The 19,660-nt window shown below is 39.4% G+C and overlaps 1 protein-coding gene across 1 annotated transcript in view; it reads left to right on the top strand.

Moving 5' to 3' along the window:
• The window catches only part of LOC140231274 (fibrillin-3-like), a 135,465-nt gene that overhangs the window by 108,919 nt on the left and 6,886 nt on the right, over nucleotides 1-19,660 (top strand). The window contains exons 42-61 of the mRNA XM_072311421.1: nucleotides 804-926; nucleotides 1,774-1,902; nucleotides 2,804-2,929; nucleotides 3,566-3,688; nucleotides 4,148-4,273; nucleotides 4,820-4,945; nucleotides 5,571-5,696; nucleotides 6,802-6,948; nucleotides 7,941-8,135; nucleotides 8,680-8,805; nucleotides 9,324-9,446; nucleotides 10,044-10,169; nucleotides 10,753-10,878; nucleotides 12,035-12,187; nucleotides 12,702-12,863; nucleotides 13,377-13,499; nucleotides 14,067-14,183; nucleotides 15,657-15,785; nucleotides 18,857-18,976; nucleotides 19,400-19,522. Coding sequence (XP_072167522.1) covers nucleotides 804-926; nucleotides 1,774-1,902; nucleotides 2,804-2,929; nucleotides 3,566-3,688; nucleotides 4,148-4,273; nucleotides 4,820-4,945; nucleotides 5,571-5,696; nucleotides 6,802-6,948; nucleotides 7,941-8,135; nucleotides 8,680-8,805; nucleotides 9,324-9,446; nucleotides 10,044-10,169; nucleotides 10,753-10,878; nucleotides 12,035-12,187; nucleotides 12,702-12,863; nucleotides 13,377-13,499; nucleotides 14,067-14,183; nucleotides 15,657-15,785; nucleotides 18,857-18,976; nucleotides 19,400-19,522 — 2,649 coding nt within the window. The remainder of the gene's footprint in view (nucleotides 1-803; nucleotides 927-1,773; nucleotides 1,903-2,803; nucleotides 2,930-3,565; nucleotides 3,689-4,147; nucleotides 4,274-4,819; nucleotides 4,946-5,570; nucleotides 5,697-6,801; nucleotides 6,949-7,940; nucleotides 8,136-8,679; nucleotides 8,806-9,323; nucleotides 9,447-10,043; nucleotides 10,170-10,752; nucleotides 10,879-12,034; nucleotides 12,188-12,701; nucleotides 12,864-13,376; nucleotides 13,500-14,066; nucleotides 14,184-15,656; nucleotides 15,786-18,856; nucleotides 18,977-19,399; nucleotides 19,523-19,660) is intronic.

A 19,660-nucleotide genomic window follows, 5' to 3' on the forward strand; every position in this document is an offset into this window, starting at 1 on the left:
TTTCTGTACATCAGATCTGTTAATATGTGTATGTATGCATATATGCATATATATATATATATATATATTTTTTTTTTTTTTTTTTTTTGGTTATTTATTATTTTGTATGGCCCATGGTATATCTGTTTGCCTATATTGTGTAACTTTAAAGATTACATGTGGCTGTAATTTCCCTATATCTTCAACCACCTCTCTCCCCACATCCACAAGAATGGAGGTATGGCTGTGATGACAGCAAAATTATACTTTAGGGAATGGAATGTTTCTAACATGATACTGACATGAAGTGCCACATTCTTCTTGCCTTTTTTTGCACCTTATCACGCTGATATAAAGAGTGCTCTCTCTCCACGAACACAACCATTTCGTAGGCTGACAACCAGAAGGGCTTTATTGCAATTTTGGGAGGTATTGAGTTGTTGGTATCATATTATAGAGCTTGATTTACTCTACATTATGGTGTCAAGTGTAAATCATTTTCATTTTTCAGAAAATGTTATAGATTTAAACCACAAGGGCGTCATTTTACTCTACATTTGAAATAATGCTTATGAATTAACCCACTCTTGATGAAAATTTATTATTTTGCTTTTATTTCTACGCAAATCATTGAACGCGATAGTGCCCTTCTGGCTCGCAGCTTACAATTTGTTCTTTCAGGTAAAATCCTCTCAAGAGAAGCCCTGATTATGGGTATCTTCATGACCTCGTAGGGCTCACACTATTATACAGTATATATACGTGTGTGCTTGTTCTGCTATCTGAAATGTAATTCATTAATTCTCCCATATGGCTTGCTGCAGACATCAACGAGTGTGATATCCCAGGTATCTGTGAGCCAGGGCTGTGTGTGAATACCGAAGGCAGCTTCCGCTGCGACTGCCCACCTGGCTATCGCTCCAATGCTTTCCAACACACCTGCGAGGGTGAGTAGACCACAACTGTTTTTGGCAACTCTACAACTTCTCCTTCATGAATGTACAAAGCACTGATATTTCCTCTACGGTAGGAATGCTTCCGTTTTTTGTTTTTTGTTTTTTGTTTTTGTTTATGTTTTATTGTTTTTCAGGAAAAGAAGAAGCTTTAGTTATCCTTTTATTGCAATTTCTGCAAGTGTCTGATGATTGTTGAATATTGGAAATTGAGTGTTGTTCACGTTTTTTGCACACATCCTTCCATTATTGCTTTCTGTTAAGCTTCAGGGTTCGCAGGCATGAATATCTGCAACAAAAGGCAGTATTCATCATATGGAAATGTGAAAAGGCAATACTCCTCCTTTCAATTCAATTCAATTCAATTCAATTCAAATTCTATTTCTAGTGTCACAGATTATTTTATATACAATTACAGCAAATCAGTCTTGTACCGGTACAAAATATATGTGCATACATTTTAAAGCAGTGGAGAAAAATGAGCAAGTGCATATCTTATTTGAAACTATCTGTTCAAAATCATTTTGTTAGTGGAAAAGAGAGCCCCATGTAGAAGACAAGCTTGGAGAGATGTGGGTGACTCAATATTATGGACTGAATCCATAGATAGATATTGGCAGTCTTACTTTGTCATTCTCATTCTATATTGTAACTAGTACACGGTTTTCAGAAAGCTCCTGTACACAGAATTTGCCAGTCCTTACAATCCAGAAGAAGTTGGACTTTGCTCTTAGAATAAACCCATTTTACCAAGTTTGAACACATAACCCAATTAATGCTTAAGCCTTACAGCTGTTTGTCTTTGCCTTCTTCCACCCCACCTCTATGCTTTTTCCACTAGATATTGATGAATGCATGGAGGGCATGAGTCGATGCTTGGGCCCCGCCCTGTGTGTCAACACGCCCGGTAACCATGAGTGCCAGTGTCCGCGGGGATTCCAGCTCTCCGTATCCAGAGTGTCCTGTGATGGTGAGTTAATTGCCCTGATTCCACACCAGGGCGTGACCCATACTGTGTCCCCCCTCCGCCCTCCTCTTGCTGTGTTTAATGCCCTGCTGGGTTTGATAAATGAATTACTTTATTAAGAGGAGGCATTCTCCCCTGACATATTGTATGTAGCCCAGTGATATGAGTTTGCACACCTGTGGCGGAAGAGTCTTAATTCATGAGATACTTGTGATGATGATTAAGGTAGGATACCTTACTTCCAGGACGTGGACTGTTATCTCCCTCCTCTTCAAAACTTAGTTAAGTAATTTGATAGATGAATCTGTTGCCGGTAATCATTCATCTGATTTGTTAATCCCTGTAGAAGAAGTACAACCACCCACCCACCTTGGAATAGTATTCTAACTAGATTGGACTCTTTTAAATGGGTAGGAAATAGGTGTGTACTTGGACAGAAAGCAGACCATAGTTTTCAGTTAAGGTGAGTTCATGGGATGTCCTTGAGGAGTATGCAGCTGCAGTGCTGCTGTTTCATTTATTTGACTAAATGTTGCAAGCTCAAATCATTCATACAAGGTGCTGTAAAGTCATGTGATAAGCAGATGGCATCTGAAGATAATACCAAGACAAAATGCAGCTGCTGGCTGCTATCATGTTTCCTAAGAGAATCACGAAGTATGCGACAGCTGACTTTGGTTCAGCAGAAGTTCAAGAGGATTCTCAGTCACAAAAAAAAAAAGAAAATGTGTCAAACACATCTGATACGTCCTAAGAGAGGGCGATGACCCCATCCAGCATGATATGAGCTCCTACTATTTTCTATCTTCCACCACTAACATTTTTGATATGCACTGAAAAATGGCTCAATGGTGAGAACTTATTGGACTATGCTGTCACATTCCTTGTCTAATGCATCTGGCAGACATCAATGAATGCCTGACCAGACCGGACGTGTGTGCCAACGGTCAGTGCACCAACCAGATTGGGTCCTACCTGTGCATCTGCGACAACGGATTCCAGCTCTCAGAGGATGGTACACAGTGCTTCGGTGAGTTCAGCCCAAGAGATGCATCAGAGTATCATCTTGTGTGTTTGCAGATGTTTTCCACACACACACACACACACACACACACACACACATGTGCCAAAAACAAGGTATACTTGTTCATTGTGTTTGTTTTTTTTTATTTTGATTTGATTTGTTATATTTCTGCATTCAGTCAGATACAATTTAAAGACAAATTTCAAAAAGTACAAAGACAAAGAATAGCAAGTGCAGTGAAATAAATCGATAACAGTACACAAATAAATACATTGTACACATAGGAGATTGCATTGAACAGTGTATGTACACAAAAACATAAAATAAAATATACAGTATTTTTCAGTAAATATAGCGGAGGTCATTGAATGCAGGAGACCACCATCGTAAGCAATTAAGCTTGAAATGGATGGAGGCCTCATTTTTCCTTTGGTGTGTACAATTTCTCAATGTGCGGCTACTTTCCATTAATTATACAGTCACATAATCAACCAGGAGTAAATTTGTAACACCCTCTTTAAAAAAAGAATAATGAACAAAAAATAAACAAATGATACACCGGCTAATATGTTCCACAGGCATCAACAATCGTGCGCTAACATGTTTGTGTGCATCCCTTCCCCCCCCCCCCCCCCCCCACAGACATTGATGAATGTTTCAGGTTCCCAGACCGCTGTGGAAACGGCACCTGCCAGAACGCTATGGGTTCCTTCTCCTGTAGCTGCCACCCTGGCTTTGAGCGCAACATCAACGGAGAATGCACTGGTAAGTGTATATAATGTAATCGATGAAAGAGGTTTCATGTGCATGCATGATAAAGCTGTACTTAATTGTTACGGGGATTCTTGAATATATCCAAGCAGGGTCAGCCTTCCCACCCCATGGTATCCCCACGATACCAGGGCCCATTTCATCAAAGATGTTAGGATGACAACTCTTGGTGGAATGGCAACTTCCAATAGCAACAGCCAATCAGGAAGCTGGATTCTTGTCATTACTATGACAATTGTCATTCCAGCAAGAGTTGCTATCATATCAACATTTTTTATGAAATGGGGCCCAGGTCTTTGAATCATAATAAGTTACGTGACCAAGTGGAACATTAAACCTAACTGGTGAATGTTTGTTATTGTTTGTGAAGAAATGCTTCTTTCCTGCACTGCAAAGCTATCCCACTCTTTTCATTATTATTGTCATTATTATATCATTTTATGTTAATCTCAGACATCAATGAGTGTGCCACCATGCTTGGCACTTGTCACAACGGACGATGCGTCAACACTCCGGGCAGCTTCTTCTGTGACTGTATCCCAGGGTACGTCCTGTCCGCCTCGGGACTGCGATGTGAAGGTGAGAACCCCAGTGTCTGACCCCTGTCTCAAACTCTTTGACTTTCTTCATATTTGTTTATGGAGTTGTTGTTTTTTTGTCATAATGATTTTAATGTTTCTGTATATTTGTTTCTTTGTTTGTGTGTTTATGTGTTTGATAGATATTTAGCTCACAGTCGTGGTCTTATCCAAATGGTCATTTAATATGCAGTATTTTTGTAAGGGATTGACGTAAACCGTTAACTATCTGGCCACATTTTAAATCTGAATTTGTAGCAAATTAACAGTCATTGAGCAAGCTCAGTCAGACAAAAAGAAGCAGTCACTAGTTAACCTCCAAATTACTGGTGATGTATATGTGTGATGTAAAATGACTTTACAGGTACAAGATAGAACATATTACACCATGGTTGTTTTTCCCGCTTTGTTTGGTTTATGCCGCCATGGAAGGGATTATCCAGTTTGTTTTCTGCTCAATCTGCCATCAGACTGTGCATGAGACTACCACTAATCCATGTTTTCTGATTGGTTATCTGTGGTCACATGACGATCATCTCCCTAACAGACGAGAATGAATGCATCACGAGGGAGAACCTGTGCCAGTTTGGCCGCTGCGACAACGTGATCGGAAGCTTCAGGTGCACTTGCTACGACGGATTCCAGCTATCCCCATCGGGACAAGAGTGTATCGGTAAGTCTTTGAGATATATTTCCCATGTCAAGAATAATCCCTGCACCCACCTCCCCAACCCATTCCAAATAAACCCCTTTAAGACTAGTCCTGAGTATACTCAAGAAGGTATCTATGGAAAATGCACGTCATAGCAAAATCAGCCCACCTTCAATGGGTTAATTCATGAAATTCCATTTGATTGCATGAAGGTTGAATCTGTGCAGTAAGTTTTTATTATTGCCTTATTTCTAAAGTCTTACGATTTGACACCAGGAATGCCCCTCAGATTTTTATTTGATTTCTTTTTAAACTCATGCAATATTCCACGGAGTAGATTAACAAACTCATTCAGATTGTACCTGATGTTGCTCTGACTTGTACAGCATTAAAATCATATGGTTTGTAGTTAGGTTATTAGTTATCAAATGTGTGAATGGTGCAATCCACATGATTGACCTCACACGTGATACACCAACAATATGATTATGCAGTTAACTCCAAGCTATAAATACAATGTACCATGGATATGGTTTCTGATACATGAAGATTCATTTACAAAGGAAACAGGGAGAGCATACTGTAATGTCTGTTTCTTATGTCTCTCGATTGACATATCTTTGTTCCTTCTCCATTTTTTTGCCAGACACCAATGAGTGCCTGATCATACCAGACATGTGCATGAATGGACGGTGCGAGAACACGCTGGGCAGCTTCCAGTGTACCTGCCCACCGGAGTACATGCTGAGCAGCGACGGTCTCATCTGTATAGGTGAGTTTGGCTAGACACAAAATCAGAAAAAAAAACCAACAACAACCTGCGATTAGTGCGAGATTAGCTTCACAATGCTCCGAGCACCCTATTGCAGTTTAGCCAGTTTAGTCGGAGAGTTACTGCATGCACACCAATGCACAGATATACAGAGACTCCAACTCTACCACTTTTGATGGGAGATCTGCCATTTAGAGACCATTTTCACATGATCTGCCGCTAGGTGATGCCTTTCTCTCACTCCTGCTGTGTGTCTCAATATGATATAAGATAACTAATAATAAAATAAGATTTGATATAAACTGACTTAAAGCGATGGTACAGTATTGGTGGAGATGAGAATTGGGCTTTTAACTTTTTGCAAGATACCAAGAAAACACTTATGATATAGTACAGAGCATACCATTTTAAAAGAAATTCAAAGTTTATTTGATGAAAATCGGGTTTGGAGTGACTGAAACATCCAAAAACAAAGTAAAACAAAGCAATCGTAACAAATTGTGGGTCCCACACTTTATCAGAATTGCTCTTTTTTGGATATCTCAGCCATTTCAAAACCAATTTTCATCAAATAAACATTGAATTCCTCATAGAATTACATGCTCTTTCATATTACATGAGAGGTTTCTCATTATCTTACCAAAATATGTTAGAAACTTGAAATTAGGTCTCAACCAAAACTATACGATCCCTTTAAAGCAAAGTCATGTTTTGTATCCCAATTTGGGCAGAGGTGATGACTGTGTTTTATTGAAGCAATACCTTTTCTTTACAATTAATGATTGAAAATTAAAGTAATTTCTAATGAGTACTGATTCATATCATACGTGTTGTAGTCTATTATTGTGAGTTTGGCATCAAGGCAATGAGATGGAGCCCAGACACCCTCTTAGCACCATGATGCTGAAATATATGAAACATCCCTTGAAGGATATTTACTAATGGTACTGAATGCGTTAATGGGGCAAGCTACCAAACATCTCATGATTCCTCTTCCTCCACCTCCTCCTCTTCTCCTCCTCCTCCTCCTTCTCCTCCTCCTCCTCCTCCTCCCCCTCCTCTTCTTCCTCTCCTCCCCTCCCCTTGCTCATCTTTCTCCCTCCAGACATGAGGAGGATGTACTGTTTCAACGACTTCATTGGGGGCCTGTGCACTGACCCCCGAGTGGGCAACGCCACACGCAAGGAGTGCTGCTGCTCCCTGGGAGCTGGCTGGGGAGACCCCTGCAACCTCTGCCCACAGCCCAGTGACCGTAAGACCCATTTTAAAAAATGAATATTTAAACAAACAACAGCCATGAAATAAGAAATACAAAGTATGACACAAGCAATGTTAGTTCAGTGTTTGCTATGTGTACGTCAGACCTATTATATGGTTTGCGATAAGATAACGGAGAGCATGTTGTATTAGACATATTTAGCTGGAATACAGATGCAGTAAAATATCTGAATGATGGTGTATTCATTTCTGCTTTAAAATTCTCTCTTTGCCATTGACAGCAGGACTGTCACTTTTGACTAGTGAAGTATTTGTATTACAACTGACAGTGTTTCTCTCAGAATTCACATCTCACCTAATGCAACTAGGGAAGATTATTTATAGAATCATGACTTCCAAATTAAAATTTATTTTAAAAAAAGATGATTGCAAAATGTGAAGCACAAAATTTAATCAGTCACATTTAACTATCATGTTGTAAGACTGTAACTTCAATAGCCAACAACAACAACAACAACAAAAGCAGTGAAACCAAACATTCTATTAGTATGTTGTTTGGTTGGAATGTGTGGTTCAGTTGCTATTACACAAAACAATTATGCCCCACTCACAGTGCAATATATAGGTCCTTCAAAACACTGAGGCTTAAAAGTCATGCACACAGCAGACATCCAGATTCCATGTTCTGTCTGAAGGACAGAGTTGTTATCACTCAACCACGTCGGCCATTTTGGAGAGGAAAAAAAGGCTTGTACTCACACCATATCTTATTTGTAACAGCATATCTTCACAGGATTTAAACTAAGGTCCTGCCAGATCTTCAACAATTTATGTATTGACAAGGCCAATGTGCCAACAATTTAGTTTATGCTACATTGATACATCCCACTGCCTGCAATCTTACATAAATCCAAAAGGGTTTTGCTTCTGTGTGTAGAGTTGAACAGCGTTATAAGTAAAGTGAACCAAAAATCATCCTGAAATTTATATAAAACTATGCTTGTGTTTCCTGGCTTCCTTTCATAGCGGACTTCCTGGACATCTGCCCCGACGGACCTGGCTACGCCCCGCGTCTGACCCCCGAGATCTACGAGGACATCAACGAGTGCAAGGTCTTCCCTGGCATCTGCGAGAACGGCAACTGCATCAACACTGATGGCTCCTACCGCTGCCAGTGTCCGGACGGCTATCTGCTGGACACGAGTGGCCGCATCTGCATCGGTGGGTTCCTTACCCTGTGAAGAAAAAAAAAATGCATGTGGAGTGATCCACTTTGTTTAGGATGAAAGCAGAAAGGTTCTAAACCAATAATATGTATTTTGGAATGTTCATATTGAGCATGATAAACTATCTGCCAAGCACCAGATATGATCGTCCAAACAAAGTGTTGGTGTGTGTTCACAAACCAGATGCCGATGGAGTTACTGCCAAAAACATGCTTTCACGTTAATCAATGAACCTAGAAATCACTGTCTCTCATCCGTGGGAAATCCAACAGTCTTGTGCCCATTGGTTTCAGGATCATGAAATATTTAAGCTTCAACAAATACATGTAACATTGAAGAAATATCTTATGATAACAGTCATGAATATTTGGACCCTGCATCTGTACCTGAAGCTACCCAAGAGGACCTGCTATTATGGATGGCAGAAGTATTCATTGGTAATTCACGTGCAGATGTACTGGTGTAATCCATCCCTAACGACAGATTCTCGCATAGTTGTGGGGATGATGATTATTCTCCATTTCATTTCTCTCTCGTAGATCGCAACGAGTGCCAGGAGGAGTATAATGTGTGCGGCTATAACTCAACGTGTTTCAACACCCTGGGCTCCTTTGAGTGTCAGTGCGGAGAGGGCTACCAGGTCGGAAGGAGGGGAAGGTGCGAAGGTGGGTCAAGTCTGCTCTTCTCTGGAACGGGGGAGGCGAGGGTTGTTTATTGAGGGTTGGGTTCATTCTTCTCTTCTGCATTCCAATTCCGCTAGTACATTCTGCTGTAATTCAGTCAGATCACTCTTCATTGCTCTATCCTGAATAGCTCTAAATCAACTTATCTTTTCATTCTGTTCAATATCAGTCTATTGTACCAATAGCACCTATTATTGTGTATGAAAAACTGACTATATAATTTGTGGTATGTTTAATGAAAAACACTCTGCATAGAATTGAATTTGAATTTTGAAAAAAGAGAGAGAGATTGAGATCGTCAAAGGCAGTGTGTGAAGAGGATGGCTTCATTTGATGAAGCAGCAAATTTAACCAGCATGAATTTTAATTTATTCAAACATGGAGGCATATATTCATAATGAAAAAAAAAAAATGTGCCTTGAGCAGCTTGATGAGTAATATTTTCATTGCGTAACATGGTTCTGTTTTGTTTTGTTTTGTTTTGTTTTTGTTTCCTTCAGATATAAACGAGTGTAGACGCAGGAGGGGTCAGTGTGCATTCCGCTGCCAAAACCTGCCAGGCTCATTCCGCTGCCTGTGTCCCACTGGCTACACCCTCACAGAGGATGGTAGACATTGCCGAGGTAGGCACCCCCTGAAGATATCATCATACAAAGCTGCCGACAATTAGTAAAATTTAGTAATTAAAAGTAATTTCAGCATGTTTGACTGCTGTTTTGGCCGTGTAAAATCCTGGATATATAATTATTAATTTTCTCTAAGTATACTGTGCCTCTATGCAAAACTGAAACACCTACTGTTTGTAATTTTCAAAGAATGATGAGCAAATTGTGCACAGCTGGACATGTTGGCAGCTATGACCGTATCCTGGATCTAAGGGGGAAATGTGATGAGTTCACCAAACATAAGACAATTATATCACAACATGTGACATAATTTATATCAAGATGCACAGTCAAATCTGACAGTGACGACCACTGAGCTATAAATCTATACTTGTTAGTTTCCATTTGATTTTGAAGAAGCTGACCGTCGATCGAGAGAAATGATCAAATTGTATATTTGTGAGCCTTAAAAGGAGATGCAAGTTATCTGTGAGAGGGGCTGAAAAACTAAATGAATAGGTAAATTTGAATAAAGAGATAAGAACTAAATTAATAGGAACTCAGTTCCAAGGGGAGAAATCAGTACACTTTGCCTTTGTATCCCATATCCACCAGACTTGGACGAGTGCTCCCTTCCCACCAACGGCTGCCGGTACCGCTGCAAGAACCTCATCGGCAAGTTCATGTGTCTTTGTGCTGAGGGCTACACATCGATCGGTGGAGATGGAAACAACTGCCGCGGTGAGGGGAAGAAATGACACATACATCTTATGATTGCAATCGCTTTTAGAAATATTTGTCCTTGATAAGAAATTGCCCCTTTCAGGCTTTTCATCCTCCATTGCTGTTACATGCAAATTAATGTCTAGCTGTGATGATATATTTACAAGTAGTAGTATATTTCAACAGTGTGTTCATTTCCATAACATGACTGAGTAAACAGTCCAGATTTGGGTTCATACAATCTTGCACGCTGCATTATTTTGTATTTGAATGTTTTGAATTATATGATCCTTTCATCACAAATCTTTGCTTCTCAGCTTATTTTAGAAAGTTTGCATTTTGATAAATTGACTCAGTAGTGCCTGATGCACTCTTCACTGAAAGCCCAATTTTTTGTTACTTTTCTGAAAAACACTGCACATTTGCCACAAACATTGAAAGGACGGGGAGAATGATTGTGCATTTTAGTCGATGATTTTATCACCAGCAAACCTTGCTCCTCACTGAACCATCATTATATTTATGTTGTCTCTCACAAGCTGTGACTATTTGATATGCCTCTCTGAATCTTTATCTCCTCTCCTTTGTCTTTTAACATCAGATATTAACGAGTGTGCGATAAACCCCGGGCTGTGTCTGCACGGTCGTTGCATTAACCAGGAGGGCACCTACACTTGTGCCTGCAACGAGGGCTACATTCTTGGCCCCTCTGGGCAAGAGTGTATGGGTAAGTCATCCAAAGGTGTGAGAGTAATGGTGGTGCCATCTCCTGTCTGACAGGAAAATGGCAGGTCATAGGTTATACTGTATATGCCGAATATTTCGCGAGGTTTTTATTTTCGCGAATTTCGCGAGTCAGGTGCTATTCGCGAAATTAAAGACACACGAAAATATTGACTCTGATCTTGATGTGAATGTGATGTACGCGTGTACACTTCTCCGTTCAGTACAGGACTTCACGATCGCGAATTTAACCACTTGCGAAATTGTCGGGAGTTCCTGATTAGCGAAAATTTAGACTCGCGAAATATATGGCATATACAGTAGTTGAGTTGTAACTGATGCTTTCTGTTAGATAATTTAGTACTTCCTTGTGTAGTATGTAAGTCAGCAACACAAGTTCTCAATTCTGTTAAGTCAGTTTGACTTATGTGAAAAAAAAAAACAGCATTGGTATGCACATTAAGCATGAAAAAGCAATTCGTTGCATTAACTTGTTGCAGGATTTGTTAAGTTCTAGGGTCAAAGTCAGGCCCTCAGCATACTGCAGTGCTTTTTACAAGGTTGGTGTGAATTACAAACACTTTCATCATTATATTTGTAGTATGAAAGGGCAGCTAACAAATATGGTAGGTTTTGAGGCAAAGTCTAATGATCATGATGAGGCTCAGTATTTCTTTTTTTTTTAATTTGTAAGTTTTACAGCAAACTCGAAGAACATGTATGTGAATGAGTTTAAAGAATGTTGGTACATCGTGTATCAAAAACATATTTCAGGAGAGGTATGTTCAAGGTTGGTTTGGTTATACACCAATATACACTAATATTTGCCCCAGTCAAGTGCAGTATGTTTTATGGAGGTATGTTAGTCAGTATAGGGATATCTGTTAATGCAGCTTACAAAATGTCTGTTTATGGGAGGGGGGTGGCTGTTTTGTTGTTATCTTCAACTCTGTATTTTGATATAACTCTGCACTGTTGGTTTCTGATACAGGAATGGGATACAAATACAGAATGAGAGTAGATCAATTTGAAGTGCCTTTGAAAAAAAAAAAAAATGTTTGGCTGCAAGAGAGAAATAGAGGGAGAGAGCTTGGAAAGAGTTGGATGTGATCAACTTTGCCATGCCACTTTTTTCTCCTCCCCCCCCCCCCCTTACCCAGACCGCCGGACCGGTTTCTGCTACGCCTTCGTGCCACCAGGCGGATGCCAGGCAGGACAAAGTGGGATGCAGCCCGTTACCATGGAGACATGCTGCTGCAGCGGAGGCCGGGCCTGGGGACCCACTTGCGACATCTGCCCGGTCTTTGGCACCAGTTAGTGTCTTGCGCAGAAGTTCTGCCAAAATGTGATGTACTTTATAAGCTCTATATTTCATGATGGTTTTCTGTTATAGTGAATTCCTTGAGTCAGCTGATAATGACAAGATTACCAATACAGCAGAAATTCTAGATGCAGCCATGGCAACGTACTACATGTTTATAAAATACTTTAGTATGCATAATGTTTTTAAAGAACAAGGAGACATTTTTTTTAAAGACACCTTTAGAAGTTTGTTATTTATATGTGGGGTTATACAAGCAAATTTACAGGTACAGATCATGGAATGATCCACATATATACCACCAGTCCTCTTTAAAATTTACTTGTAAATTATTTCAACCATGTTTCCTTATTCATTGATTAAGAATATAAGTGTTTTCTTTCAGAATGTGAAGTCATTTACAGTATATTCTAAATCCTTTGTGCATCTATTGTGCATCTACTTTCCTGATAGTGCATCAGACTGTTTAAATTTGTTGTAATCTCCTTTCTGCATCCTGAAACCAGTCGAGTACAACCGCCTTTGCACCACGTCTGTGACGCCGGCTGACCCCTGTCAGGTGGTTGCGGGGCTGTGCGAGAACGGCAACTGCCTGGGAAGCTCCGGGGGCTACATGTGCCAGTGCAACCCTGGCTTCATCCTCAGCCCAGATGGCACAAGATGTGAAGGTGAGACAGCAAACCACAAAAAAAAAAAAAAAAAAGTTGTAGATTCAGCTACCTGCTGCTGCTCTGGTCTGGTTTTCAGGGGTAAAGGTATACCTCTCTCCCTCCTTCAAAAACCCCCTCTTCACAATATTTTATGTTTACCTAGTACATGTATCTGTGTGTTTGTTTGATAAAGAGAAAAATTGCTACACCAAATCCGTGAAGGCTTGCACAAAATCATGCAAAGGAGACCATAGATTTGATTGTGATTTGATTTCTAGTGATGATGTGGCTGGGTAGGGAGAAGCTCAAACTTGTTCAAAAGTTGATTAATAGTTACTTAGTATGACTGTACACTTCTACATTTAATTCTATATTGATATTGGGAAAGTTTTTCTATATAGGAGCATTTCAGACCTTTGTAGCACATCTGTAGCAAAGGATGTGGCATTATTGCAAGTGAAGATGGTTCCTCCGTGTGGGTTTGATACCAGAGTCAGTAATGATGACCCCTCTTATTTTGATTGGTATCAGATGAGAATGAGTGCAACCAGGTGCCTCCGCCATGCAGCTACCAGTGCAAGAACACTCCAGGAAGCTTCAGGTGTGGCTGCCCCCAGGGTTACCTCCTGGCCGAAGATGGTCTCACATGCAGAGGTGAGTTCATACCATGTGCAATATTCTTCAAAGTTATCAGATAGACTCGAATCAAGCCGCCATCTATGTCTCTTGTGTGATTATGTTATGATTGTAAGAGGAAGATCATGTCATATACTAGCCCTATGTTTTAAAGTGAAATTCATAAGCTTCATAAGCAAAACTGTTGAGGTGTCTTCTGAGTGTTGTTTCTGGAAACTGTATCTTATGTTTTGCATCCATGTAGAGCCAAGTGAACGAGTTATTGTAACAATACTCATAAGAACAATCAATAGTGATGAGTAAATCGTCTCACTGAGCATTCAAACATGGATACATGCACAGAAATGCATCTTTGCATCTTTGACAACACAACATTTTGTGTTGATGCAGTATGGGTGGTGATGGTGGCGCCACAATGATAATCATTTTGTTGAAGCTTTGGCATTTCCCATCCTTAGTGTCTGAATTGATTTGTGATATGTTTCAATATGGCAGGTATATTCTACCAGTGAAACAGAAGACTAGAATCTGACAAGCTTGATTTGCAACATTTTCTCTCTTCTCTTGTTTCCCCAAACATTTCAGAGAAAGATGAGTGTTCTCTGGGGATCCATGACTGTCAGTTTGAATGCAGGAACACACTGGGAGGCTTCAGATGTGTGTGTCCGGATGGATACATGCAGCATGGCTCTACCTGTCTAGGTATCAAGAGCAAACCTCTCTTACTCCAAAACGTAATCCCACGCCATGCTCAAGTTGATCCCACGCCATGCTCAAGTTGGCTGAGTAGAGTGAAATGAAACAGAGAGAATATAAGGATTTCATCAAAATGTGACCTAGAATAGCATAAAGTTCCAGAATCACTAAACAGTGATATTATTAGCAACCACATATTTTACTGTAAATCTGGAAATTTCTGCACATTATGTGTAATATGAAACTACCCTTGAAAATAAAGTTGCAATTTTTGTTTTCCTTATTACATGTAATATCATTTTACATATTTGATTCTGCTGAATTAAAAGCATACAGAATTTATGATGCCCGGCCAAGTGTGAAAAGTTATGTGCACAAAAATCTTCGCTTTTATAGAATGCAAATTGACAGCAGAGTGAAATCATGACGTTACAAGTCTCCCATTGACCAGAACATAATTCACATCCACCAAATTCCCATCCTTTCACATGAATCTGAAATAATGAGTCGTATCCATTGTATCAAACAATTGCTGTCTTGTACAAACCTAGCAGCAGTGACTTTGGGAGGGGAAAAAAGCTTGTAATTGCTGGCTTTTCTTTTGTTTTACTTTTCTTTTGTTTTACTTTTCTTTGTTCAGTCCACTTTATGCATGGTGTGGATTTGCCAACATGCTTTGAGGGCCAGAGGTACTAGTGTGTATAACTGTGACAAGTGAAAGAGCGCCCTCTTGTGGCGTGATAAAATCAATCACTGTAGCTTACCAACTAGGAGCATTTCGACCCCTTCTGAACTAAGTAGGGCCTACTGAGAATAATGTTTAGATGTCAATTAGAAAGTCCCTGTATGCAGTAATGATATGAAAATTAAATTCATTACCTGTAAAAAAGAAGTCAGAGGACTCAAGTCTTCCAACTTTGTATGGCATGAATGTGTAGTACATTACAAGTTTTATAGATATGGATTAGTTTACTGCACTGCACTCATCTGCCCACCCCCCCCCCCCCCCAAAAAGGAGTGGAAATCCGTGTATTTCTTTCTCTATCCCTGGTCAAATTTCACGTAAGGATCAATATGAAGATTTATAATTATTCTGGGGTAACTTGAAGCAAACTGTCACTCAGCTTGAGTTAGAAAAGAATGTAGTGTTTCACTTCTTATTGTAATTCCCCAGAGTTTATGGTTATGGTATGTCAGATGATATATTCCATATTTAAAACAAAACATGGAATGAGATCTTTGAGTAAAATGCAGATTTTAGTTTTCTTGGTATGTCAGAAGCAAGTTTCTAAGTAGCATTCCAAGTATCAAGTTATCACATGACATGAGGTTATTCACATGGTGCTGTTATTGACTTTGATATTGATTGTCAAAATCAAAAGGAGTTTAACTCATGGAATCCCAAACATTTCAATCACACCCCACTTGTGTTCACTGTACTTTTGAATCTCCTCAAATGTCTCGTCCTCTTCTCACTAGATATCAACGAGTGCTTGACGAATCCCGATGCCTGCGGTCCGTACGGAACGTGTCAGAACACCCAGGGCAGCTACCGATGCGAGTGCCAGAGATTCTTCCGAGCAGATCCCAGCGGCCAGAGATGCGTTGGTGAGTTCAGATTGACGTGCAAATGTTGCTGTATGGAAACCACAAGATGACACACTGTACTGCTAGAGGAGTAGGAGAGATGCTAGTGACGGAGGAGTAAAAGTTCCAGAGATGGAACTGAGCCCTGATATGATGTGATATTTTATCCTTACACCATGTAATCAGTTTCTCTCTCTCTCTCTGTCTTCCTTCTCTCTTTGTGCATGACCAGTTAGGTTTCCATATCTTAGTTTCTTTTGCAATTCCGCTTTTTATGTGTAACAGTACATCAGTCATATGATTTGTTGTATTACATGTGAGGGGAATGCACCCTACAAGCACTGCTTTTTAGCGTTCCTCCTCATTTCAGCCTTTCTGTATAGAGTTGAACCTCTATTATCCGGCCTCCCTTTATCCGGATCTCTCTATTATCCGGACGCAATCTCGCCGTGATTTTTTAATCTTTTTTTAATAATTACGGGAGGAAAGGGGGATTCCCAACGGATACATTTCTTAATAATTATTTAGGTAAATCATCCCAAGAATTTATAAAAGAAAATGATTTCATTCTTGCAAACACGAACCTCTATTTTGGGGTCTGTTACTGTGTGTAACAATGAAAAGGTTGCAGTATACACATTACTACATGTGGTACTACAATGGGCTACATCAGTACATGTGTATGTATATGTAGACTCTACATGTATAAAGCATTGAGTCTCCCGTATCCGGCCAAATCCCTTATCCGGACGAGCCCCGGTCCCGACTTGTCCGGATACGAGAGGTTCAACTGTATTTAAAATATTTCTGTTAACCCTAATCAGGCTGGGGGGGGGCGGAATCCGCCCCCCCCTCGACGTTTCGCGCAATATCTTCGCAACGCGATAAGCTCCCGCCGCGTTGTTTCATGACTTTTTTCTTTCAAGTACCGCGCAACTTTTGAGACCCAAATTGTTGCGCCTGCGCGTACCGTTTTGACGCGGTGCCCGTTCGAAAAAAATTTGTCAACCCCAAAATTGCTCCAAAACGTGATTTTGTGTACAAATCCAATGCAAACTGTGTTTTTTCAATTAATTCACATAAAAATTCATATTTTCACTTAGAATGGCCGAAATTAATTTATTTTAGCATAATAATGCTTCGAAAAATGTCAGAGACAAATTTTGGCCAAAAAACAAACGAAAACAGAAGGTAAAAAAACACAGAAATACATAAGAAATTAAAAAAACAATAAAACACATAAGAAATTAATTTCGATACAGATTTTTTTTTATCCTATGTCTCAGAAGAATGATACAAGAAACATTTTAAAAAAGAAATTAGCTTAATTGGAGCATTAATAAGTGATTTAGAGCCCAAAACTGATTTTATGCATAAATTACAATAATTAATTAATATAAAATATAAGAAAAATTTTTCGGAGAAAGCAACCATACATTTTGATAGAATACGTCACGGGCGTCGCGTGTGCCGATTATCGCGCGTTCCATAGGCGAGATCTGAAGGGGGGGCGGAATCCGCCCCCCCCCCCCCCCCCCCCCCCCCCCCCCCCCCCCCGAGATATAGCATAGCCAAAAAAGCCCAGCCTGATTAGGGTTAACTTACCTTTTATTATGTACTGTAGTGTAATTTATGTATTCAATTTTCATAAAATATCTCTATGTTTCTGTTGGAAATGGAAATGAATGAATGAATGAATGAATGAATGAAGATAATGTCCATCACTTTTCAGTTGTATAAAGAAATAAAAAAAAAACAAAAAACTTGGCTTTCCAATTGCTATCATAAGTGTAAAAACCCTTCAAGTAATGGTGATTCTGCCAAATTCAAAGAGCAGGTTGATATACAACATTACTTCTAGCTCACCAGTCTCACCAAAATATGATAATAGCTTCTAAAGTATGCCCCATCCTTTCAATTCAATTCAATTCAATAGTTTATTTATTTCCATCATCAAAAAAAAAAGAAAAGAAAAAGTTGACATAATCCAAAGTGATACAATTTTTTTCATTTCTCTTACACTCGTCTGATAAAGGATTTTTTTTTTTTAAATACAATATGAAGAATATACACGAATGATGTAAAAAAGAAACAATGCATTTTGCCATGGCAACAAAAATAGTAAATAATCACAATGATGGAAAACAGTGTTTCACTAAAAAAGCCAAGCTTGTAAGACGTGGAACACTGGAACAAAACAACGACAGGACCAATTTGTTATACCAATAAAATATATTCATTTTAAATTCTTCTATACACTATTGTACATTTTACTCATTGATATATGATGCTGATGCTATGAACAATACTTACTAGGATTTTAGAATGCAAACTTATAAACTATGTAACATATCACATTTGTGGCACAGACACTATGGGGCCAGGTATGCCAGGAAAATTGAACGGAAAGGAAGATATGCAATCAGCCACAAAAAAACAAAAAAACAAAAACACAACGACGACAACAACAACAATAACACAAAACGCAGAAATAACAGAACTTGAGGAAATGCACTCAGACAGATACTGGACAACGAAGAACGAGGAAAAAGGAGCAGGGAAGAATAGAGAAGGAAAAGGAGAGGGAAAAGGAGAGGGATGGAAAAGGTCTGTGGACACACTACAAAATCTCAAGGAAAAGTGAAACATGACGGGTTTTTTCATTGAACAGAATTAACTGGTATATTTAGAAAACAAATATTTTTTGAGTTTATACTTAAATATAATTAACTTCACAGATTCTTTTAGGTCATCATCTGAGCTATTCCAAAATCTGGGTCCGGTATAAACAAATGTATTTTGAGTGTGTACAGTTCTCACTAAAGGAAGATGAAATTCTTTAGATTGTCTCGTGGGATAATTATGTACGTGGCTGTTACAGTGAAATAAAGAATAAAATATTTTGGGTAGATGGTTGCAGTATATCCTTTGCAGCATATCCTTTACAGTGGTCCTCACTTTTCTCACCACGTGACAGTGATGTCACTTTGTTCCTTCTTGGTGTGATTGCTGAAAGCTATGTCTTATGATTTATATGAAGGGTTGCTTATACTCCTCTTTTCCTTTTTTTAACCTGAATTTTGCAATTCCAGATATCAATGAATGCGAGGAGCAACCCAGCATCTGCCAGTATGGCTGCCAGAACATTGTCGGTGGCTATCGGTGTGTCTGCCCGGATGGCTTCGGGCAGAACTTCTATGGCATGTGTATAGGTGAGTGCTAGTCCTTGGAGGGTATTCTGCAAAGAATTCAAGTTGATCTTGCTGAAAAATTTTTCATCCAGAAAAATTTCTTTCTCACATTTTCTATTTGAATGTTAATGGTTGCATGAAAAAGTCTCCAAAATCTCTCTATGTACGCATGGAAGTTATTATACCATTTAAGATGCACACAGTAAGATTGGCTTTTCGAATAACCCCCTCCTTCCCCCCCCCCCCCCCATGAAAAATAAAAATGCCACCCATTAGTTGCCACTCTGTGTGTAGCTGTGATAATCAAAGTTGGAATTCATCTTCATTTCTAATAGCTCTTTCTAGTTTTTATTTTCATTTGTGTGTGTATGTAAACAAATGAAATAGAAGATTGTGTTCATTTAAATTTTACAAAACATTAACTACCCTCCATCTTGTTGCCAGACAACAATGAGTGCATGCAGCCAGATGTGTGTGGGCAGGCAAGGTGCTACAATACACAGGGAAGCTACCAGTGTGGCTGCTCCAGTGGCTTTGCCTTTGACCAGCAGAACTTGATGTGCAATGGTAAGGAAGGAGAAGAGGACACTAGAGCTTATGTAACATGCTAATGCCTGATATGTTTATTTGTGTGTTATTTGTTTTATGTATTTCTTAACCTTTCGAGATATGTTTCTCGAGATAGGTTTCTCTTCTCCAGACTTT

The sequence above is a fragment of the Diadema setosum genome, chromosome 7 (genome assembly GCF_964275005.1).
Source record: "Diadema setosum chromosome 7, eeDiaSeto1, whole genome shotgun sequence".
In the NCBI taxonomy this organism is placed as follows: Eukaryota; Metazoa; Echinodermata; class Echinoidea; order Diadematoida; family Diadematidae; genus Diadema; species Diadema setosum.